The 24,467-nt window shown below is 36.9% G+C and overlaps 2 protein-coding genes across 3 annotated transcripts; both read right to left on the bottom strand.

The window, feature by feature from the left end:
- Nucleotides 1–1,828: 1,828 nt before the first annotated feature.
- On the bottom strand, nucleotides 1,829–6,609 carry LOC132603826 (cation/H(+) antiporter 18-like). Its single transcript, XM_060317104.1, has 4 exons — nucleotides 6,301–6,609; nucleotides 5,044–5,256; nucleotides 3,273–4,274; nucleotides 1,829–3,188 (listed from the first exon to the last, which is right to left on the bottom strand). Exons 2-4 carry the CDS (start codon nucleotides 5,224–5,226, stop codon nucleotides 2,007–2,009), a joined length of 2,367 nt encoding a protein of 788 aa, XP_060173087.1. The 5' UTR covers nucleotides 5,227–5,256; nucleotides 6,301–6,609; the 3' UTR covers nucleotides 1,829–2,006.
- Nucleotides 6,610–12,713: 6,104 nt separating this feature from the next.
- On the bottom strand, nucleotides 12,714–23,846 carry LOC132603825 (uncharacterized). 2 transcript variants are annotated; one of them, XM_060317103.1, is made up of 7 exons: nucleotides 23,494–23,846; nucleotides 22,725–22,894; nucleotides 22,310–22,412; nucleotides 22,112–22,228; nucleotides 21,370–21,540; nucleotides 21,057–21,180; nucleotides 12,714–12,923 (listed from the first exon to the last, which is right to left on the bottom strand). In XM_060317103.1, the coding sequence occupies exons 1-7, from the start codon at nucleotides 23,836–23,838 to the stop codon at nucleotides 12,889–12,891; spliced, it is 1,065 nt and encodes a 354-aa protein (XP_060173086.1). In that variant the 5' UTR covers nucleotides 23,839–23,846; the 3' UTR covers nucleotides 12,714–12,888. The 2 variants fall into 2 exon arrangements, with proteins under 2 accessions (XP_060173086.1, XP_060173085.1); XM_060317102.1 differs by lacking the exon at nucleotides 12,714–12,923 and adding an exon at nucleotides 20,745–20,978 and having other exon boundaries at nucleotides 23,494–23,845.
- Between the last annotated feature and the right edge of the window lie 621 nt (nucleotides 23,847–24,467).

Genomic DNA, 24,467 nt, shown 5'->3' with positions numbered 1-24,467 from the left:
CCTTAGGTTTACCTTCTAATGATCGTTGTATTCGAGCTTTGTGAAAAAACAAGCAAACTTCCAGATTCAATTATGTACTTTCTTTCACTTGGCCTCATGCTGCTGATTGACAAAAATTTATATGATTATTCGTTTCCTTCAACAGCCTGCTCGTAATGACCCTTGGAAATTCACATTCAGGATTTTAACTTTGTCGGTATAGAATACCACTGCATTCATTACTTTTTTGCGACAGTTTGTGGCATATTCGGTATAAATATAATTTTTAACATGTTCTCAACTTGTATGATATAGGGAGCGTGATCGAACCTGCTATGTTACTATCATTGTAAACCATACACTGACATTCACGCAATGATTCAGCTGAAAGCTCTTCATGACACTCTGGATGTTAAGCGAACACAAAAATCTTTGTTGAAATGAGGATTATTAATAGAGGCGGATTAAGAATTTGAAATTTATGGATTCCTACGAAAACTTCAAGTTATATTGTAGAAACAAGTAAGTAGCTACGTTGCTTATTAGTTTTCAAGTTGTGTAGTATTAAGAAATACTGCTCTCTCTCAATGACAATATCCACTCATCAGATTACACACTTTGAAATCACCCGAAAATAAGTCGGGAAAAGGCAAAATTACTTAAAATCACTCAAAAGAGTTTGACAAAAACACGTGAGTTGCCTCTGCCGGACTCGAACCCGGGTCTATTGCTTGGAAGGCAATTATCCTAAACGTTGGACTACAAACGCTTCTTGTTTCTCAAGACTCACATTTTTCATGATGACAATGCAAATGGAAGAACTATGGCACATAGGTTGCTGAGTCTCAAAGCTTATGAGCTTATACAGCAAGGGATTAATGGAAGAACTATGACACATAGGTTTGCTGATTCTATCACTGGATCGAATTCACTGACCCCTACAACTCATTTTATGTACCTTTGCCTTTGTCAGATCAACAGCAGGCCAGTGACTTGGAGGACTTTCTTTGCTTCTAACTATTGCACCATTGAAAGAGTATGACTCCGATATCTTTGTAAAACAATGGACCTTAATTCTAACTCAACTCTAACAGCTGGTTCCTGAGGTGAGAAATGTCCAAAATCATAAAAGAGGCCAACAACTCATTTTCTATACCAATGTGAGATGCTTAATTAACACACGTGTACCAAACATTATTCATTGAGTTGTTTGGTTGTCAGTTAGACTTATGGAAGTATTAATACTGTAGGGATTAGTTACACAGAGTTTACTTATTCATATACTATTAGTTATTCCATTTTCTATTCTGCATAAAATAATACATAAATTGATACATGTTTCAGTTATGTGGGATTATAAAATGATAAGCAAACACCGTACCTGGTGTGTTGACTTTTATACAAAGCAACTAAAAAACTATCAAACATCGTACTAACTCTACTAGTTTTAACACATGAATAATTCTCTTCCTAACCAGTAACCACACAGCCCCTAAGTTGCGGTCTTTGTGGAATATGAATAGTGTTCCGGGTATACTTTTCACTTTCTGTTTGATAAATGTTTCTGGACAAAGACTCTGTGTATCCAACTTTATTTACTTGACATCAAAGAAGTTGTAGCAGTGTTGCTGACTCTGTTTGTTTCCACAAATGAGCTGGAGAACAACTACATGAGGACCTACTCTCCAGCTTTAATTGAATGATCAAATTTTACAACTTTAGCCACATGGTTGTATAACAAGAAAGGATAATTCACCTAAGCCAAGTATGTCCTAAACTAAAGTAGCTTAAAGTTTGATACATAAAAGTAGCAGATAGTATTGATCTTATTGGCTTTCCAAACTGAGAATACGAGAAAATGGCTTCACTTATGATAAACAAGTAGCAACAAGAAAAATTGCTAAGTCTTCATACATTGAATTCTTGTAATAAAAAAGAACAAGTGATAATTACAGCTCGAAGAGATGAATAGGGCAAAATGCCAAGAACGATTTTACCAATGAAGGACCCTTAAATTTTCTGGCAAGTCAATCTTCAATCATCTGATGTGAACTATTTGCATATAAGTTATCGTAATACTGTTGCACCACCAAGACCGATGCTGTTGTGGAGAATTCTGGTGAAGTCAACAAACTCCCAATTGGCCCTAGTTCGGGGCAATCAAACCTCTGGCTCAATGAAAGAGCTACTACACCATTAGGCATTCGACCAACCAGAAACAAACTGCACCGACTGTAATCACGTAGGATAGTAATTGTTTCCGACACATCTCTAACATTCTTCTCTTCATACATAACGGAACTGCCTTCTGATACACTCGTTCTAAAACCAACAAGAAACTCCTCATCAGCAGAGATTAATGTTGCAGCAGGAGTGCCTTCTGTATCTATTCTTACTATCTCTTCAGAGGAATCCGACTCCACTAGGAAGCGAATGACTGTTAACTTGACTCCCGGGTGCTCAGCCATACGAACTCCATAAGCAAGTGCTTCACGATCATCATGGCCCCCAAAAAAGAGAATGGTAATAGAAAATGAAATATTACTTGCAGATATTTGAGAACTACCACCAAGTCCACGGTCAACAAATATCCCCACTGAACATGAAGCATGTTCAAGAACCCTTTTGTTAACCAAGTGAAAATCAGGTCGGGTTGACTCAAATGAGCCGTCGAGCCTCAGATTCTTGTGATATGATAAAATTATGATTGCTATATTTTTCTTTTCAGCAGTAATGCAAATATCTTCATGCATATCAGAGAGTGATGAGATTGATGTCATTGGCCTCACAGAGACCTGACTTAATTGTTGGAAAGCCTCGAATGCCACAACAACATGATTAGCTGACCGCTGACCCTTATTCCAGAAGGGCAAGCCATTATGTCGAGCCTTGTGTACCATTAAGATAGCTGACGGTCTCTCCGAGAACTCCATGAGATGCATTGCATATACACAAAGCCTTTCTCCCCTCTCGGTCCCACGTGAGGCCTCAAGGAGATTAATGATCGATGGGATATTTCTGGAACTACGGAAGCAGGTCAATATTCGCAGTTGAGTATTTGGATTTTTCCTTTCCATTCTTCTATGTTTATAGTCGCCTTTGCTTAGTATTTTTGCTGGCTTGTAAACAGCCAGAACCAAGGGTGTGGTGATAAAGGTCGTGACGAGAGCCATCATAACCATGATAGCAAAAGTCTGATCATTCAATACCTGCATGAGACATAGAGTAAATAACTTAAAGCTGAAAGGGATAACCTGACTCCACAGAGCAATAAGACACTAGACGAGCATTACCTTTCGATCTTTACCAATATTGAGGACAATCAGTTCCACTAATCCCTTACTGTTCATAAGAAATCCAAGAGCAAGAGCCTCCTTTTTTGGAATCTTCCAGAGAAGGGCAACTATAAAAGTGCCAACAATCTTCCCAAAGCAAGCAGTAAATATAACCAGAACTAGCAAACCCCATGATTGTATACCTTGGATTGTAGCAATGTTCGTTTTTAGACCACTAGAGACAAAGTACAATGGGAGGAAAATACCAGATACAAGGTCCTCAACTTTTTCAACCAGTACACCAGCAAATGGCCCTTCCTTTGGAACTAAAACTCCAATCACAAAAGCCCCAAACATTGCGTGAATCCCGATAATATCAGTGACCAATCCAGCTGCAAGTACAGCAGCTAAAGTACCACATATGTAAATCTCATCCACAGGTTCACCTTCGTGGCAACGCTGCGATATCCACTTAAAAATCGGTGGCACGATAAGACTGGCACAAATGACAAAGCCACAACTGCAGAGGAAAACCCAAAGTGACACAACAGGTGATAAATTATCACCAGATAAGGCAATGGCAAGAGCAAGTAAAATCCAAGCTGCGACGTCATTAACTGCTGCCGCTGACATGGCCATTCGCCCAACATTAGTAGTTAAAAGTTTCAGCTCAGCCAAAATTCGTGCCAGAACAGGAAATGCAGTTATGGAAAGCGCTACACCCATGAATATAAGAAATGAGGTAGCATTTACGCCTTTATTTATAGTTTCTCGAAGAATAAATGAAGAGCCAATTCCCAAAGCAAACGGAAGACTAATTCCTGCAACAGCAATGGCAAGGACTTTTTTCCCACTCTGACGCAATGACTTGACATCTAGTTCTAGGCCAGCTAGAAATAAAAAGAACAGGAGACCAATGTTTGCCAAAGTGTCTAAAACAGTGATGCCCTTCGGCGGGAATATTCCATTCAAATAGCCTTTGTTTCGACCAAGAGCTGATGGTCCCAGCAATACTCCTCCCTGTATATCACAAACAGAATGTTAACTTTTCTAAAAAGAATGAAGTTCAAGATAAGTTGTAAGATTTTCTGTCTATAACACTAAAACATCCATGACTTTGTAGTACCCCTATAATTCAATAGGAAAGGTGAAATTGTTCTTTCCTCTTCCAACAAACGTGCCATGAAGAAGAATGAAAAGGAAGACTAAGGATCACATCACAGAAGTTGTCCAGTGAATCTAATACTGTAACGAGGAGAAAAACACGTGATTCGAGAAAAAGTTTAAGAAAAAAAGGGGTTATTTGATTGACTTACAAATGATAAGAAAAATTAACCTAAATAACCATGTATAATGTTTATAATTGTGCATAATCAGTGTATAATCTATGTATAGCGGCTAGAAGAAATGAATAGTGAATCCGGAAAGCTATTCGTGTAAAGATCCCACGATAATCTAACCAGGTAGGCTTTTCTTTGGCAGTTATACGACAGAAGCATTTTGGAGCCGAAACAACTACCAAAAGAAAAGCAAGGGAAGGAAGAGGAAGAAAAAAAAAAGAAATAGGACAGGTGAGTTACTTAAGTTTGGAGAGAAAGAAAATTGAACAGGACAAAATAGTTTTGAAGGGCAGATAATTTACTTTCAGCAAGTAGAAATAAAACAGAAAAGAGTAAACCAGTAACAAAACGAACACAACAGGGCGATATAGAAGGAATAACTGTCTTCCTATACACAATTACATACAATGTACCAAATTTTCTTTGAGATGGCAGGAAAAACAACTTACAAAAATCTCAGCAATAACACGTGGTTGTCGTAGGGGCCGCAGCAAAAAGGCAAGACCTCTTGTGACAAGAAGAACTAAACATATCTGTAAAATGGCCAGCGGAAGGGCGAAATCCAGAGGATTATCACCTTGAAAAATGCCATTAGATGTGGCCTTCATTGGAGAAGGACAAAGATGTTCCATAGTTTTACTGGATGCCACTCCAAATTAGTCCTGTACAAACAATACTGTAAAACACGATGGCTGTTGCACTTCCAATTTCAACTCAAAGGAAACATATCCTAAGGAAATGATCAACAGGATAATCTTTATAGAATGATGAGGTAATGAAGATCCAGTGTTCCCAAGGGGATGGTTAAGGGGTTAGGGAGTGGGAAGAACCTGGAGATCCCAGGGTCAACCCGCTACAACACTTACAGATCGTTTGGTTGCTAGTTGGGAATTTAATTATTCATGTATTAAAACCACCATAACTAATACCATGTTTGGTAGCATCTTAGTTGCTATATATAAAATTCAGCACACCAAATACAGTGTTTAGTTATCAGTTTACAATCCCGCATAATCAATATATATAAATATATATATATATATAAGTTATGAGGGAATCTATGTAATATTATTTTAGGCAGGATCGAAGATGGTATAACTAATACATGAATAATTAACCCTGCATAACTCTAACCAACAACCAAACGACAGTGTGAGCCTAGCTACCCTAATCTTGGTAGGCAAATTACTTTTGGATGGTAATAGGTAGTCAGTATAAATGAATCGAGATGTGCACAATTTGGCATGGATACCACCTGCCAAAAGTATATGCATATATACCTATTTTAGAATTAGAGAAAGGGCTTTACAAATTCAATCAGCACCAATCCCTCCAAAAAAATTGAACGAGTAATACACCATTTAAAAGATGATTATTTTTGTACAAAAACTAATATTCAGCGGGGAAAAGAATATGCATATCCAAGGATCTACATTACTTGTTCATTAGACTTATGGCAGCCATATTGGTTTTTATTATTATTATTACTATTAATGAAACAGAAAAAATTAGGGCAGTGTGCCAAATAGAGAAAATAATAGCTCAGCAGAGTTACTAGTAATTCTTGCAAACGACAAATGATCAAGAAAAGGATCAGAAAAGATTATTTGTAACTTTGTAATGAGTAACACTACTGGAATATGCATGTATTGATCATTACGAGTTTAGAACTGTGAAATGTGACGGGGCAAGAAAGATCATAGTACCTTGTAAACTCTGTTTAATTGGTTACTTCAGAAAAGTCCAAGAATGGGATCATTTGAAATGAAAACCAAATACCAAAATCTGCAACTGTAAGTCTAAGAAAGACAAAGATAAAGGAAGAGAATGTTTTTTTTATTTGTATTTTGAAGGAGATAGGGACGAAGAATTAAAGATGTAGTACGATAAATAGAATGGTAGTTGGTGTGTGAACCTATGGAACAAGTTGCTTTCAGTAAGTCAGAGATTGAGTGAAAGTACCAACTGCTCGACTCCTTCCCACTTGGGGACTAAATTTTATCCATGTACACGGGCTAAGCAAGACTAAAAAAAAAAATAAAAAAAATACAACTAATATACTGTATTTATTAATTACGGATTGTAAAATAATAATCCCTCCGCGCACTTTTACTTGTGGACTATATTACAAATAGATATTCATTTTTACTTGCTCAGTTGAAAAACCAAAACATAATCATATCCTTATGCATTTCCCAAAATATTGAATTTGTTACATAAAGAGTGATATATAGTAAACTTATCATTTTATGAATTACTTCTTAAGCAGGGGCGGACCTCCCTCCAATTTAGTGGTGCTCCAACACCCGTTAAACACGATGCATATAAAATTTGGGGTATAAAAGCTCAAAAAGCACCTTGAAAACCAAAAACACAGTTGAGTGCTTTGGTTTCCAGGTGGAACTTTAAAGATTTGAATGGTTGGGTAACCGTGAGATGTAGAGCCAAGGAGGTAGAGATTGGTATTAGATAATTGTCTTCAGTTGAACACGTAAACACAAATACTGACGTGACACATAAATTATTGAGGTGTCTAGATGATCATTTTGTAAGTTGGAGTTTTCAACTGACAAAGTGGAGACAAGTTAAGGTGTCTACTTGTGCATACCCAAAGTTGGAGGACATATTTGACACCTGAAGCTAAGTTTGGAGGCCTGTGTATGTATTATGCATGGATAATTTCATTAAAGGGTAAAAATTTACTCATATCAGTCGTGTATACCAAAATTGATTTAATTTGTTATAATTAAGTGATTTAATAAAGTTAAAATATATATTAATATATTATGGCTAAGTAATAGACTCATAGTTATATATATTCAAATACATGTCATATTTTTTATTGATTTAGTATACATATCCGGTGCGGATAAATTCTTACGTTAATCAGTATATCTTTTGAAGGGCTTAGTATGCCTTAAATTCTATACCTTTCACATTCTTCACTTTCGTAGGCTACATCTTACAAGTTACCACCCTGCAGTTTGCTTGGCCCATCAAAGTTTCTCTGAGACAGAAACCTGAGAAGAATTGGACTGAAAGGACTGGTAGTGATCGATGAGCTTTCCATATTTCAGACTTTCGGCTCGGCGAACGGATGCAAATGCAACTAGAACCTTTATATGGTCAAGTGGAAAAAAGTTCAATTTTTGAAAAACTGAGGTCTGAAATTGAGACATTTCTTCAAACTAAACACACTTCACTGCAGAGTCAAAGATCTTCTAGCAGGTTCATGCTAAGAACAGCTATTTTTTCCCCTTAAATACACCTCATAAGCGGTGTTCATGTAGTAGTCCGAGTTAAATCTGTATAGTGCTAGGTAAATAGTGCTATTACATATTGTTAACCAATTGTATTGCAAAAACGTTGAAACAGTAAAAAAAATAATTTCTGAAAACAGAAAACAGAAATCAGAAACTGGACAGATTCTGCAAAACTGTAGAAAACGAAATTAACAGAAACTGGAAAATAATATGAACAACATATGGAAAACCAAATCGAGCCCACTGAATTCACAGTGTGTCCTAAAGAAAATTATTCCCCTCAATGTACCCGAGGTTTTGGAATCTTTCCTCTCACGATAGAACGATTTACTCACCAAAATAGCGGTACAGCAAATTAAGGTGACTGCGAACCATTCGAAGGTAGTATGTCATACGAGAGTTTTAAGAAGTGTAGAAAAAGAAGAAGATGAATATCAGAAAATTTCATAAGGAAAAATTCTGAGGATCAATAGAAATATATAGCCTGTTTGGGAAAAGGTTTGCAACTTTTCAGAAAAGTTTGCAACCTTTCAGAAAAATCCATTGGAAAAACGGAGGGAAATGTTTTAAATTAATCCGGGAAAGAAAGAAACCAGGTCGGGTCGCGGGTTAGGATCTTTAATTAATTAATTAATTAATAATTAAAATTAAAGAAAATTTGGTCCAAAAAGATTATCAATCAATCAGATCATTTGACCGAAGCCGAAGCCGAAGCCGAAGCCGAAGCCGAAGCCGAAGCCGAGCGACGACGACGGCGCGAGGGGAGACCCTCTTCTTGACCCTTTAGCAACACAAATGAGTGCTTCTACTTTTAAGTAGGAGAACGTTTCTTTCCACCACCTATGAGGGACAAATGCTTATTTCATAAAGCAAGAGGAAACAACTCATTTTTCCCTCCACTTCTTTTCCCTCCATTTCCCATTCAACCTATCAATTAAACCCAACAATCCCCCACATGAATGGGGAATGGCTATAATATAAAGGAATGCACGGACAAGTGTGTGATATACAAGCGAAGATTAATTGCATCTGGATAAGTAGGTTTTCCTTTGAACTTTCCGTAGTGAACTTATATCGGATATATTCGATCAATCGGTAGATGTGATATCTTTGAACCGTCGAACTTTGTTGTATAACTAGACAACATAAGTCACACAATTAACCCTCAACCATCTATGGTTCTCACGGTTGTGTTCGTTTCAGCCATGAACACCGCTTGGTTTCGTGAATGCATAGAGAATGGGCCTTTACCATCATTTCCCTTGAAGCGGCTTATATTTCACACTCACATAGGTGATTTCTAAATGTGTAGTCCTATAGACACACTATCTAGTCATGTTTTGCCAGACTTAGATAATCATTAAAAAACTTTAATGCTTTATTAACGCATTAAAAAGCCTTAAGGTTTTATCCTTGTTTCTGAACATTGTCATCATCACGAGAATGGGTTGAGTTATTTGACAATGTTGAACCGTCATTCATAACTTTGTTTGATCTCTTTGAACCTAGTTCTTGGGATCTCCAGTCTACTAGGTAGAGTTACCGCCATGATGACTTGTCCTAGGCCTTAACCCCATTCCCCTCGATGATCTTTCAACAGCCTCTCTAGATAGGACTTTTGTTAGTGGATCCGATACGTTATCTCTTGACTTTACGTAGTCAATAGTGATAACACCACTAGAGAGTAGTTGTCTAACGGTATTGTGTCGCCGTCGAATGTGACGCGATTTTCCGTTATACATAACGCTCCCTGCCCTACCTATTGCCGCTTGGCTATCACAATGTATACATATAGGTGCCAGAGGTTTGGGCCAAAATGGAATATCTTCCAAGAAATTTCAGAGCCATTCAGCTTCTTCACCGGCCTTGTCTAAAGCTATAAATTCAGATTCCATTGTAGAGCGGGTGATGCATGTCTGTCTTGATGATTTCCAAGACACTGCTCCTCCACCAACGGTGAAAACATATCCACTCGTGGATTTAACTTCAGATGATCCGGTGATCCAGTTTGCATCACTATATCCCTCAATTACTGCGGGATATTTATTATAATGCAAAGCATAGTTTTGGGTGTGTTTCAAATACCCCAAACTCGTTTCATTGCCATCCAATGAGTTTGATTGGGATTACTCGTGAATCGACTTAGCTTGCTAATAGCACATGCTATATCTGGTCGTGTAAAATTCATAATATACATCAAACTTCCCAAAACTCGTGCATAGTCCAATTGTGAGTCACTTTCACCTTCACTCTTTTGAAGTGTAAAACTTACATCAATTGGAGTCTTTGCAACATTGAAATTTAAATACTTGAACTTGTCAAACACCTTTTCAATATAATGTGACTGTGATAATGCTAGACCTTGTGGAGTTTTATGGATCCTAATTCCTAAGATCAAATCAACAACCCCTAAGTCTTTCATGTCAAATTTGCTAGCGAGCATACGCTTCGTAGCATTTACATCGGCAATATCTCTACTCATTATCAACATGTCATCAATATATAAACAAACAATGACTTCATGATTTGGAGTATTTTTAATGTAAACACATTTGTCACACTCATTAATCTTAAATCCATTTGCCAACATTGTTTGGTCAATTTTCGCATGCCATTATTTGGGTGCTTGTTTAAGTCCATAAAGTGACTTAACAAGTTTGCACACTTTCCTTTCTTTACCAGGAACCACAAAACCCTCAGGTTGTTCCATGTAAATTTCTTCCTCCAATTCTCCATTTAAGAAAGCTGTCTTGACATCCATTTGATGGATTTCAAGACCATATACGGCTGCTAGTGCCACTAACACCCGAATAGACGTTATCCTTGTTACCGGCGAATATGTGTCAAAGTAATCAAGGCCTTCTTTTTGTCTATAACCTTTGACCACAAGTCTTGCCTTATATTTGTCAATAGTGCCATCAGCTTTCATTTTCCTTTTAAAAATCCATTTTGATCCTAAAGGTTTATTTCCAGGAGGAAGATCAACCAATTCCCATGTATGGTTGTTCAAAATTGATTCAATCTCACTATTGACTGCCTCTTTCCAAAATGCTGAATCAGAAGAAGACATTGTTGCTTTAAATGTTTGAGGCTCATTTTCAAGCAAGAATGTCATAAAATCTGGTCCAAAGGAAGTAGATATCCTTTGACGTTTGGTACGCCTTGGATCCTCTTCACTTGATTTACTTTCCTTTGGTTCTTCTCGCGGCCGTTTAGATCTTTCACTTGACGACTCACATTCAGTTTTATACGGATAAATGTTTTCATAGAATTCAGCATTATCTGATTCAATTACCGTATTAACATGAATTTCGGGATTGTCCGATTTGTGAACCAAAAACCGACAAGCTTTGCTGTTTGTAGCATAGCCAATAAAAACACAATCCACAGTTTTTGATCCAATTTACCCTTTTGGGCAAAGAAACTTGGACCTTTGCTAAACACCCCCACACTTTGAAATATTTCAAGTTGGGTTTTCTTCCTTTCCATAGTTCATATGGAATAGATTGTGTTTTGCTGTGGGGCACCCTGTTGAGTATTCGATTAGCTGTAAGGATAGCTTCCCCCCACAAGTTTTGCGGTAAACCGGAACTTATTAATAAAGCATTCATCATTTCCTTTAATGTTCAGTTTTTCCTTTTCGCAATTCCATTTGATTGTGGTGTGTAGAGAGCAATAGTTTGATGAATAATTTCATATTCTAAACATATCTCTGCAAAAGGAGATTCGTATTCTCCACCCGTATCACTTCTAATCATTTTTATCTTTTTATTCAATTGATTTTCCACTTCGTTCTTGTATTGCTTAAATGCATCAATTGCTTCATCCTTACTATTAAGCAAATACACATAACAATATCGAGTGCAATTGTCAATAAAAGTTATAAAATATTTTTTCCCACCGCGTGATGGTATTGACTTCATATCACATATATCTGTGTGGACTAAGTCTAAAGGATTTGAACTCCTATCAATAGACTTATATGGATGTTTAACAAACTTAGATTCAACACAAATTTCACATTTTGATTTATTACACTCGAATTTAGGCAATACTTCTAAATTAATCAATTTTCGCAAGGTTTTGTAGTTGACATGTCCTAAACGAACATGCCATAAATCATTTGACTCCAATAAGTAAGACGAAGCTGAATTCTTATTAATACTGTCAACAACCATTACATTGAGTTTGAAAAGGCCCTCGGTGAGGTAGCCCTTTCCTATGAACATATTATTCTTACTTATTGCAATTTTCTCACTAACCAGCACGCACTTAAACCCGTTTTTGACGAGTAGTCCGGCTGAAACTAAATTCTTCCTAATTGTTGGAACGTGCAGAACGTTGTTGAGAGTCAGCACCTTGCCGGAAGTCATCTTCAGAAGTATCTTCCCATAACCTTCAACCTTAGCTGTTGTCGTATTTCCCATAAACAGTTCCTCTTCGGGTCCAGCGGGAGCATAGGTTGCAAATGCTTCTTTTACAACGCAAACATGTCGAGTGGCACCAGAATCAAGCCACCACTCCTTTGGGTTTCCAACCAAATTGCACTCCGATAGCATTGCACATGTTACATCCCGCGTTTTCATGCGTTGGAAAGCGTGCGAGTTAAATGACACTGGTAACGGAAATGAGGTTATCCTCCCAAGCTTATAGATGGTTGTATTTGTCACGACCCAACCCCGTGGGCCGCGACCAGTGCCCTAGCTGGGCACCTATACGTACCCGATACCCAAATTAGCATATTAACAAAATAATATAATAATAATATTAGTGGACGCTACAGAATTTAGCATAAAAAGCAGACTTGGCACACATAGGCCGATAAGGCCATCATAGAACAAAGTATCCCAAACATATGTACAGAACCCACACAGATATATCCACAGACCTCTACGGAACATATCATAATCATAAGACGGGACAGGGCCCCGTCATACCCTGAACAAAGTACATATCCAGATAGCAGTGACAGACTGTACCAAAAGATGGGCTCTGTAGAAGAGAGCGCCCCAAAATAGCAGAAATGGGATCCTAAACGTGCGGATCAGCAAACCTGTCGTCTGTACCTGCGCGGCATGAAAACGCAGCCCCCGAAGAAAGGGGGTCAGTACGAAATATGTACTGAATATGTAAAGCGGAATTACAGAAGTCAAATCATAATGGTTGCAGAAAATGAGTACAAAATCCAGAGTGTCAAATGCATATTTCCAAAACAGACAGAATGTGTACAGAAACATATGTCATATCATATCCGGCCCCTGCCACGGGACTCGGCAGACAGAACGTGGTCACCCTCCCGACACTGGTGCCACAATACAGAGGAATCAGAAAAGGGGCGTGGCCCCGTATCATAAAATGTCATATCAGAATGGCCATAACAGATCAGATCAGAATAGGCGGACATGGCACATCATACTCCACAGACCCATGTACGCGTATACCTGCCCCCTCACATCGGGACGCGGCGAACAATGCAGAGAATTACGCTTGACAACATATCCTGGCCCGGGCTCAGTGTGGGAAACATTGGGACATCCACGAATGGAGTAGTGAGAGACTAATGCAATTTAAAAATATCATAAATGGTTTCAAAGACTCGATGAAGCGTATCAAAGCCAAACAAATCCAATGGAGTCGGACGGAATCAGAATTAATACAATTCGGATATCATAATAATTTACAGAAATATAACCTTCCTGAAGTCATTCCGAGTGTCAAAATAATTCATAAGATTTAATAGAATATTTAAAATAATATTCTTTAAGCGATTAGTAGGGTAATCAAAACGTTTCTTTCAAAAATCGCTTAAAAGTAAGCTTTAGCATATTAGGGGCAAAACCGAAAATAGTGGGCCCGCCTCGGGACAAATAAGGCGGCGGGCTCAAATTATGCCCTCTAAGCTTATGGTATCACCTAAAAAGGTTCTACAAACATTCTATGACTTTCCAAGTAGTTTAGAACAAAATTGCATAATTCCAAGAAATAGCGTATTAAAATGGTTCAATTCTACTGAAGGAAAAACTGAAATTTTCTCTTGCGGATTCCGAGGGCCAAGAGGTCCTTCGAGGCCCGGATCCGACCCTAACACACTAAGGGCATGCCAAGGGAAGAATAGGGGTTGCTTTACATACATTTCACGCTCCTTAAGCCTTTCCAAACTCACTTCCCGTTTCGTCGAAAAACTGCAATTGGTCAAGTTTACCAATTGTGAGTTATTAATGCCATTATTACAACTTTAAGCATATTTGGCTACCGAAATTTCGGCAGCACTTCCCCTATACATATGGCACCCCGAGAATTCAACTCGGCTAGAAATCATCAACAACAACCCAAACGACAACATCAATATCAACAATGAACATTAAAAACACAAATATCCTTCAACTAGTCATTTTTCTCACAAGTTGACATAATCTTCAATTCAACCCAAACTTTCGAACTAACATCATGATTTCACATCCATTATCACTCAAGATCATCACAATATAGATTTAGAGACATTTCATTTCATTTTCCTTAAGGTATACACTCGATATACATAATATACAACTTTCCGCCAAAGTCTTAACTTATGCAAAACATCAAATCTTTGGCATACAATTTCATAACAAGTTTCCAACTTCCAAATTCATCAATGATCATCATAATTCACAACCAAACGACTTCATTTCCTTAATGTCGGAAAAACATACTAAAACGACATAAGTGTTTACATTCCGATTCAATACAAACTTATATCATTCTAACTTCATTCACATATCAAGCATTACAACAACACTCCAATACACTAAACAAACTTAATCCATTTTATTCCCAAACCAAATACACCACACGGCCAAGTGCTATTTTTAGCAATTCAATCAAAGTTATTCCACTTTCCTTCTCAACATGAATTCCATCACATTCACAACTAGAATACAACATAATTTCAACACATTTTGGCTATACAACATATGTATACTCACGGCTACAAGCCATATTCCAAACCCACATTGCAAACTTCCATTTTTCCATACAATCAACACATTTCTATACACCACAACACAATCAAAACTTCATAACACAATAAAAAGGTAGAAATTCTTACCTTTTCTTCAAGTTTTCTTCACTTGGAGATGTAGTCACTTTGATGATTCTAATGCTCCCCACTCCAATCCAACTATACCAAGTTACAAAGGAACCTTATCTTAGTAGGAAAACCACAAGACATGAATTTTTGGAGCAATATTTTTGGTGGCTATTTTTCTAAGCCAAACCCGAAACCCTCTTGGTTTTTTGCTCTTGTTCTTGACTTCTTCCTTGCTTAATTTTCTTGAATGTTCTAATGCATATAATGAAGACTTTAGGCTTCTTATATTAATTGTCACATGATCATGCACATGACTAATTAATTGGGCTTGGATCAAAGCCTTATGTTACTTAATCACATGGAAATTTAATACAAAATTTTGGGCTTGGGCCACTATGGCCGGCCACTACAATGCATTGGGCCTTAAATTCCATTCCATTATTTTTGGCCCAATGACTTATAGTCCACTTTTTGTAATTCCCGAAACTAATTTCCAAAATTCCAAAATTGCCCTTAGCCTTGTCTCACACTTTCATGACTCTATTCTTTCATGCATAACTCCTATGTCCAACAAAATATCAAATTTGACCTTATATCTCAAGAATCCAATATAATTCAAGTTTTTCCAAACGTGTGAAAACACGGGATATAACAGTATTGATGGTAAAGATGTGTTATAAATATTAGAAGTTAAACAAATCTAAGAAAATAAGTTTCGTTGAGGTTCGAAATTTATTTAAATGAAATACAGTCCAAGCTATAATATCCTGTATTTTTGGACTAGGAAATTGAACCGTCCAACATGAGCAAATTTTACCGACTGTAAGATTTGGTCATAGTCAAACATGAAAATAAAAGAATTCGGTGTATACGAGAAATGAAGTCCCGAAATGATTTAAGATGGAAAAGTGTGACGACGATGACTGGAAATAATATTTTATGTGTGGCAAATGAGGCTATGGACTAGGACCATATCACATGACCATAATAATGAAGTGAGTTAGAGGTGAGTAATATTTAAGTGAATTGAGATCAAACGTTATTTATATCGGTAATTAGTCCAATGTTATGAGATAGTGGAAATTAAAAACATTTAGGTAATGTTTAGGGGACAATATGTCCACTTGGGTCCCATGTGGGGAAAAATCATCTTTATGTGTAATTATAAGTATAGATAAATGTGGCTTTTTGGGCTGTCAACGTGGAGTGACCTTGTTAAATTATTATAGTGACTAATTAATCAAATGAGTAGCTAATGAAGTGGTAGCAGTCCACGTGTTTCTTTAGTGGATTCAAGCAGACCAAATACGTCCAGCTTGTTCATTTTTCACTTGGAGTTCATTTAGTAACTTTGGGATTCATTTTGGAAGCAAAAAAAAAGTACAACAACATTTTTCTTTGAAGATTCATTATGAAGAGGCAAACAAACGTTCAGCAACCATTTGATTTAACCATGGGGAACAATTCATTTGATGGAAGCAAAGGCAGCAACCTCGTCCCATTTCAATTAAGCTATGGTAGTCTCTTGGTTGTAGTAAGCTCATGATAGAACGGACTGGGTACAATTGTTCAAGACTAAGGTGGAAGAAGATTAAATCTTGGCACATAAGGTAAGAAATCCTCTCTCCTAGATGTATTTGAGTTATCCGAGTCGTATCTACGTTGCTAGATGAAAGAATTACGAAAACTATATTGGAAATCGGATAAATTGTTATTGTTATCATGTGGGCTGTTTGGTGGTTGTTATAAATTGTTTGGTGTGCTGGAATATCGTGGGATTGGCTGTAGTTGTTGTTGTTGTGTTTGTTGTTATACTATGTATATACGAAAATAAAGAAGTGTATACAAGTATCGGTATAGGAATGTATGTTGGGCTGTTTTGAAAGTGATTTAAGAATGGATTTGATTCTATTTGGATATGTATTTATTTATATTGTTGTTGGTATGGTGATTGATATTTTGGGTAAGTTGGAATCACGAGGATTATTGTCTTTTTAGGAAAGATGCTGCTCGAATATCGTTAGATTTCTAAGTAATTAAGGATTGGTTTGAAAGAGTATCCTAAATTGATTATTGGCATATTTGGTATTGTTTGTAGATTGGTGAAGCCCGAGACCTAAGTTATGGTTAACTTAAGAAGCGGACAAGGTATGTGAAGCTATCCTTCCTTCTTTTTGGCATGGTCTTTGTGAAACAAACAGACGACGAGCATATAACTCCAAAGAAGCTCCTATTCTTAGAGACACTAGGATGGCTAATGTTCTTGATTCCCAGAACTTATTTTATTATGTCTTGATACGTGTCTATGATTCCAACCGTCCTATTTTGATATAATCCATAGTGACACTCGAAGGGTACTTGATATGACTATTGTCTTGATTTTCAAATGATAGTTCATTTTGCTTATTCTATTGAGTATCAGATATGAATTAGTTTGCATATGGTTGCTCACTACTCTGCTCGTGCATGCCGTAATGTATCTTTCACCAAGTCCCGAGCCGGGTATGTTTTCGTGCACAGTTTCACTGCATTGTTCACCGAGTCCCTCACTAGAGGGCCGGGTACGGTGTATATATATATATATATATATATATATATATATATATATATATATATATATATATATATATATATATGATATGATGATGTGATGATGGCACCGAGACCCCTGATGGGCCGGGCATGGTATACATGTATACGACTTTATTCACCGAGTCCATAATGGGCTGGATATGGTATATGATATAGCTATGCATGATTTTCATTTCATAAGGCATAGGTACAGTGATTTCTTATTGTCATACTTGTCTCCGGAAATCTCTATTTCAGTCATGAACCTCTTTATTGTATTTCATGCTTTATATGCTCAATACATATCTCGTACTGATCCCCTTCCTTCGGGGGGCTGCGTTTCATGCCCGCAGGTACAGACACTCAGTCCGGTGATCCTCCAGCTTAGGATTTTTGCTCAGCTGTTTGGAGAGCTCCATTGTCTGGAGCCTAGATATTTTGGTACAGATCTTCTGATATAGACTTATATATATTCAGGGGTACGGCGGGGCCCTGTCCTGTCATATTTCACTCTTATAACTCTTAGAGGTTTGTAGACATGTGTGAGTTGTATATAAGTTTTGGTCAGCCGTGTCTATATGGTTTGCTTTGGATATCCCCGTGTATAGTGGCAGCCTTGTCGGCTTGCGTATCGTGTTATTGTTATGCTTTGGATATCCCCGAGTATAGTGGCAGCCTTGTCGGCTTGCATATTGTGTTATTGTATGCTGTGACTCCTCAGGAGACAGGTTTATGATATGCGGTGTTGCGAACCCTTCGTTTATTTTTACAAGTTTCCCTATTGTCCTTAGTTCCAGTTTACCTATATTTAACAGGTTCGTATACGGGCGTCCAGTTTGGGCACTAGTCATGGCCCATGGGGTTGGGTCGTGACAGCACACAGATCATCCATGTCATCATTCTTCTCCACCATATTGGCTTGTACCTTTCCTTTGTCCTTTTTCGAGAGACGACAATCTGGGGCTTTGTGGCCAGCTTTCCCACAATTATAGCAATTGCCCTTCAATTTTTTCTTGTTCTGCTCCTTACTTTTTCCAAAAGGTTTCTTCCTTGTCTTATTCTTTGGAGCAGCTTCTTCAACGATGTTCGCTCCCATAATCGTTGAATTTCCAGGCGACTTCTTTTCAGCAACTTTATTATCTTCCTCAATCTTCAAGCGAATCACAAGATCTTCCAGCGACATTTACTTACGCTTGTGTTTCAGATAGTTCTTGAAGTCTCTCCATGAAGGAGGCAACTTCTCAATCACAACATCCACTTGAAATGCCTCATTGATCACCATACCTTCAGCAATAAGGTCATGGATAAGGACTTGGAGTTCTTGAACTTGGGTTCCAACAGTTTTACTGTTTGTCATCTTATAGTTAAGAAACTTGGCAACCACGAATTTTTTCAAGCATGCATCTTCAGTTTTATACTTCTTTTCGAGTGCAAGCCATAATTCTTTTGAAGTTTTGGCAGAACTGTAGACATTATACAGATCATCATCTAGTGCACTAAGGATGTATCCTTTGCACAAAAAATCTGCATGCTTCCAAGCCTCAGTAATCATAAAGCGCTGGTTTTCAGGCATTCCCTCTTCAGTAGCAGGATGATTTTCATTTGTGAACTTCTGCATGCCTAAAGTAGTCAGCCAGAAGAACATTCTTTGCTGCCATCCTTTGAAGTTGATACCAGAAAACTTCCCTAGTTTCTCTGCCGGTGCCATCGCGTGTGCAGCAGTTGGACGACTTGACGATGCAACATTTGTCGGCCCAACAGTAGTGCCAACAGTAGTACCAGCAGTCGCGCCAACAGTTGCAGTTCCACTAGGAGCATTAACATCACTTTCTGTTTCCATTCTTCACTGTCAATAATTGACAAACTGTTTAATAAATGGAAAATGAAGCAGAACAGTTAACAGAGAAGATATATATATATATATATATATATATATATATATATATATATATATCCTTTTTCCAGAATCTGTTTCACGATGAAGTTTTTATGTTCTTCAAATCGCGTCATTGTTATGAACTTTAATAATCCAACGAAGTTTTTATGTTCTTCAAGTTGGACTAGAAAAATTCCAACGGAGTAGAAAACCAGAAGGTTTTAGTCTCCAAAACAGAATACGGATTAAAATATATAAGCACTAATTTCCTTAAGATTGTTAACCAACTGTATTGCAAAAACGTTGAAACAATAAAAAATAATTCCTGAAAACAAAAAACAGAAACTGGACAGATTCTGCAAAACTGTAGAAAACGAAATTAACAGAAACTGGAAAATAATATGAACAGCATATGGAAAACCAAATCGAGCCCACTGAATTCACAGTGTGTCCTTAAGGTTATTATTCCCCTCAATGTACATGAGGTTTTGGAATCTTTCCTCCCAGGATAGAACGATTTACTCACCAAAATAGCGGTACAGCAAATTAAGGTGACTGCGAACTACTCGAAAGTAGTATGTCACACGAGAGTTTTAAGAAGTGCAGAAAAAGAAGAAGACGAATATCAGAAAATTTCGTAAGGAAAAATTCTGAGGATCAACAGAAATATATAGCCTGTTTGGGAAAAGGTTTGCAACCTTTCAGAAAAATTCCGTTGGAAAAACGGAGGGACACGAATGAGTGCTTCTACTTTTAAGTAGGAGAACTTTTCTTTCCACCATCTATGAGGGACAAATGCTTATTTCATAAAGAAAGAGGGAACAACTCATTTTTCCCTCCAATTCTTTTCCTCCCATTTCCCATTCAACCTATCAATTAAACCCAACACATATTCCTCTTGAGTACTGAGATTCAGTTTGATAAATTGGTGGTCCTTTTACATCAGATTTAAGTGCCTGAATGGAGCATCTTGTTCCTGGTTGCATGACAAACTTTAGATGCTTGAACATTGTATGTTGTTAGCCTATGTTGTTGGGACTTTCCAAAACGCTGCTGCATCTGTGTTGGATTCTTGTAGGATCCGACATGCACCAGTTGGTAATTTTTGAAGATTCCGAGCAACATAGCTATTAGCACCATGTGATGTAGTTTGCTCAGATGAAGAAAAAATGTTGTTTACTATGGCACCAGAAAACCGAATAAGGTCCTACAGGATTCCACCAGAAATTTGGTGAGTGGATATTTCTTGCTCCTAATCTATTTTTTGAGTTTTAAGTATGGAGGAGATACTGGTGCTATCGGTTGCCCGAACCGCTCTGCTACGGAACTTTCTTGGTCTTTCTATATTTAGTTACTCCAAAAACCAGATACTTAAAAAACAAAATTCCCTTTAATATGAAGGAGTTTATATGGTAACAAAATTTTCTCCTTGGATCCTCTATCCAAGGAACAATTATTTAAGAGGCCAAGTCCCCATAATAGCTTGCTTTTAGGACAATGCGAAGACATAGGATTCTTGATTTTCCTTTGGGTTCCCTTCTATAATTGTTAGAATTTTCTCATCCAAATCTATCACAGCTGTGCACAATGTGTACAGCAATGGACCTGAAACGAGGTTGAAGAACATCAATAAAATGATATCAATAGAGCAATATGTACAATATTTTTCATGAACTCAACTACCTGTCATGTAAATGGGATACTTCTCATTATTCATGTCTCCAAGAAGTGCTAAGAAATCACTTTTTGATTGCTTTGGCAAAGAAGATGCCCTTGTTTGCCTACTCAAGGAGTTCTCATCTTGTGCCTTCATTAGACAAAATATAGACGAGTTTAACTTCAACATATTTACAGCGTACACGAATTTGTACACTATCAGGTCACCTAAAAGATAATTACCGGTAATCGTCCATAAAAAGGTGGGATAAGAAATATTACATGCTACAATAGGTTAAAATGTAGTGATAGCTAAGAAAAAATTTAAAGGTGTACTTACCTGCTTTACTTGAAGATGCAGATACATGTTGGCATGGAAGAATGGAGTTTCCCTGACTTCATGAACTGAAACTCGATTTCTTGATGCAGTTTCGACGTTTAAAATCCTCCGAGCCCTTGTGTCTATCAAATTATAGCTGTGCCCAACTGAAGCTTCTGAGGAATGAATCCTCTGGATCCCACAATTATGAACATAAAAGCAGGTTACCATCTTGTGTTAAGAAAATGGACCTTAACTTAACTTAAGGCTAGAAGCTAGTTTTGATCCAAGATCGTCATATATGTAAACAACATTTCATTTTCTCAAGTAATGTGGAACATTTTGGACAATTGGAGCGTCAATAACATAATATGAGGCTCAAAGAATTGGAATGAGTCTCATTTCGAAACCAGATAACTCAAGCCCAAAAATTAGTTTATGAGGTGAAGAATGCCAAGAGACCAGCGGCGGAGCCAGAAATTTTACAAAGGGATGTCAAAATATTTGAAAAATAAATATATATATATATATATATATATAAAATAAGGGGAGTCAACATATAGCATATATACATAAAATTAAAATTATAACCTAACTAAACAGTGTAATTTTTCTGGCGAAAGAGGACACTTGACACCCCTTAGCATAAGGTGGCTTCATCACTGGTCAAGACTATAGAAGGAGACAACAACTCATTCCCTCAATCAATGTGGGAAACTTAACAACGTGAATCAGAAGAGAGAGAAGAAAACTTAAAGCTTACAGCCAGAGCATCCTCAATGCTATTTGCTTCAAGCAGGTCTCTGGACACAAAGTTTCTGCCAATTGCACCAGCTACTATCTCTTCCTCACAGGGTGGTACTGAGTTCAAAGTAAATGCCTATAATCGATAAAAACACATACAAATACAGTAAGAACTAGAATATTAGTGATAATTGACAAGAAATTAATATCAGTGTACCACTCCATGATTATTAAATCCAAAGGCACAACTTGGAAGTTCTCCAGCATATGTATACGCAGTGAATGTTGTACCATTAGACAATGTCACCTTAACCAAATAACTGCAATATAATGAAACTGGTCAAATTCCAAAGATGGAAAAAGGATTTTTTTTTTTCATTTTTGGCCCGTCGGCCGAAATTAATTACGGGCACTAGTCAAAATATACAAAACATATACACTTATTATATATATTATATGCATATTTTGTGTATACTATATGCGTATTATATGTATAGTTATACTTAATATACAAAACCTATACACGTGCTGGCTATTGTTTTTTGAGCGGTCCAAAAATGTAATTATCCCAAAGAAAAAAACCACATATAAAACAGGGATTTATTGCTGTAAAAGAAAACAAGATAATTTACGTGTGTCCAACAACAGCAACATTTGCATCCTCATTATGAGCTGCCACAGCCACGGTGTTACTAACAACAAGAATATCTGAACAGTCATCGTTAATCTCTTCCTCCTTGGGATAATCCTCTGTCTTTCGAATGAAAGGCAATATTTCTTTCCTAAAGTTCAATAGTAAAATCTGGAAAAACCAAAAGAAAAGAAAATATCAGTTTTTTAATTTATCAGTTAGCTGCACTTAATGAAAGGATAAGTATGGCCACTAAAGTCGTTTGGCAGATGAGATTCGTCCACCCTTAGTTAAAGGTTCGAAAATCAAAAGAAACTCCTACAAGGCGCTTTCCATTTAATGGGTTCTACCAGTAGCGAAATAAAATTTTCACTAAGAGATTCAAAATATAAAGAAATAAATTAAACACATAAAAGAAGTCAAGGGGCTCAATGTCTACTATAGCTACATATAAAATAATTTTAACTTTGTATATACAGTCAGGGTTAGAGCTACAACTTGTGCATATGGGTTTGACAGAACATATTAACTTTGGCTCAAACCTTGTATTGTGTTTAAAAATCTATTTAATATGTATAAATAATTTATCAAGAATCCTACAAACTGTTTTTTCTTTCACCTTTATATATAGTTTACTTTTTCGACGAAGGGAATACAAACGAACCCTTGCGCCCTAGCTCTCTCATTGGGTTCTACACGATGCAAATTTAAATTAGTCGAGCACATGAGTACCGGTTAGATAAAAAAGAAGGATAAGTTAGAAAGTTCACATTGAGAAAGGGGACACCACTTCCTTGAGCAATTCCTTTGAGTTCATTCCAATAACTTGGGAACTTGTTCTTGTTATTTTCAGACAGATTATTAATCAGTGGCTGGGAATTTGGGAGTTGAGCAAAAGGGAGGAGTTGGTTTTTAAGAATAAGGTCTGTAGATAATCTGCTTTGTATCAGTTTGGAGAATCTTTGGCCAATCAAGAAACCAATTTGGAAAGCATCTTCACAAGGGCCTATTTCATACATCTCTAACTTGTAGGATTCCATATTTGTGCTTCCCATGGTCACTCTGTGTGTGTGTGGGAGAATGGTTTGTGCTAATGGCACCTTATCTTCAACCATTAGCGAATGGGAAATTTTCAACCATATATAACCGACATAAATTACTGCGCTAGCCCAATATACAATATTATACAATATTATACGTGAGGAAAAGTATTGTATATGATGTATCAACCTTGTAAAAAGCGTAGAATAGTGTATAAAATATATTTATACATAAATATGAGCTAAATCGGGTAACAAACTCAGAGTGGGCTATGTGACATAAATATGTCACAAAATAAACCTAAAGCGTAATTTTGCCAATGCATCCTAATTGTTTTCTCTAGTCACTCGGTTCGTATGATTCAAGGGATTAGGTGGATTATTTCAATATAAATTTTGAAATTAAATTTATATTTTTATGTTAAAATCTTGATAACTTATCACATATGATGGGAGAAGTTATCTAAGTTATGATTATGATTTTAATATTCAAATTATGATTCTAGGATATTCTTGTTTTGAACCAGAGGACCCTACTTTGTCCCTTTACATATTTGAAAACTATTTAATTTTAATATACTCTTTTTATTAATGCGATTAGTTGAAATTTCAATTGAAAGAAGAGTTAAACTTTTTATTAGGGGAAAGGAAATATAAGTTTTTACCTTCTCTTGTTTATTAAGTAATTCCTCCATTTCATAATC

The sequence above is a fragment of the Lycium barbarum genome, chromosome 7 (genome assembly GCF_019175385.1).
Source record: "Lycium barbarum isolate Lr01 chromosome 7, ASM1917538v2, whole genome shotgun sequence".
NCBI classification, from domain to species: Eukaryota; Viridiplantae; Streptophyta; class Magnoliopsida; order Solanales; family Solanaceae; genus Lycium; species Lycium barbarum.
This window is presented reverse-complemented; position numbering and strand designations above follow the sequence as displayed.

Coding starts and splice junctions, on each gene's coding strand:
- LOC132603826 (XM_060317104.1), bottom strand. CDS start 5,226: ATGGAACATCTTTGTCCTTCTCCAATGAAGGCCACATCTAATGGCATT. Junction 4,275..5,043: donor GTGTTATTGCTGAGATTTTT/GTAAGTTGTTTT, acceptor TGTGATATACAG/GGAGGAGTATTGCTGGGACC. Junction 3,189..3,272: donor ATATTGGTAAAGATCGAAAG/GTAATGCTCGTC, acceptor TGTCTCATGCAG/GTATTGAATGATCAGACTTT.
- LOC132603825 (XM_060317102.1), bottom strand. CDS start 23,838: ATGGTTGAAGATAAGGTGCCATTAGCACAAACCATTCTCCCACACACA. Junction 22,229..22,309: donor GATTTAATAATCATGGAGTG/GTACACTGATAT, acceptor TATCGATTATAG/GCATTTACTTTGAACTCAGT. Junction 20,979..21,056: donor GTATCCCATTTACATGACAG/GTAGTTGAGTTC, acceptor ACCTCGTTTCAG/GTCCATTGCTGTACACATTG.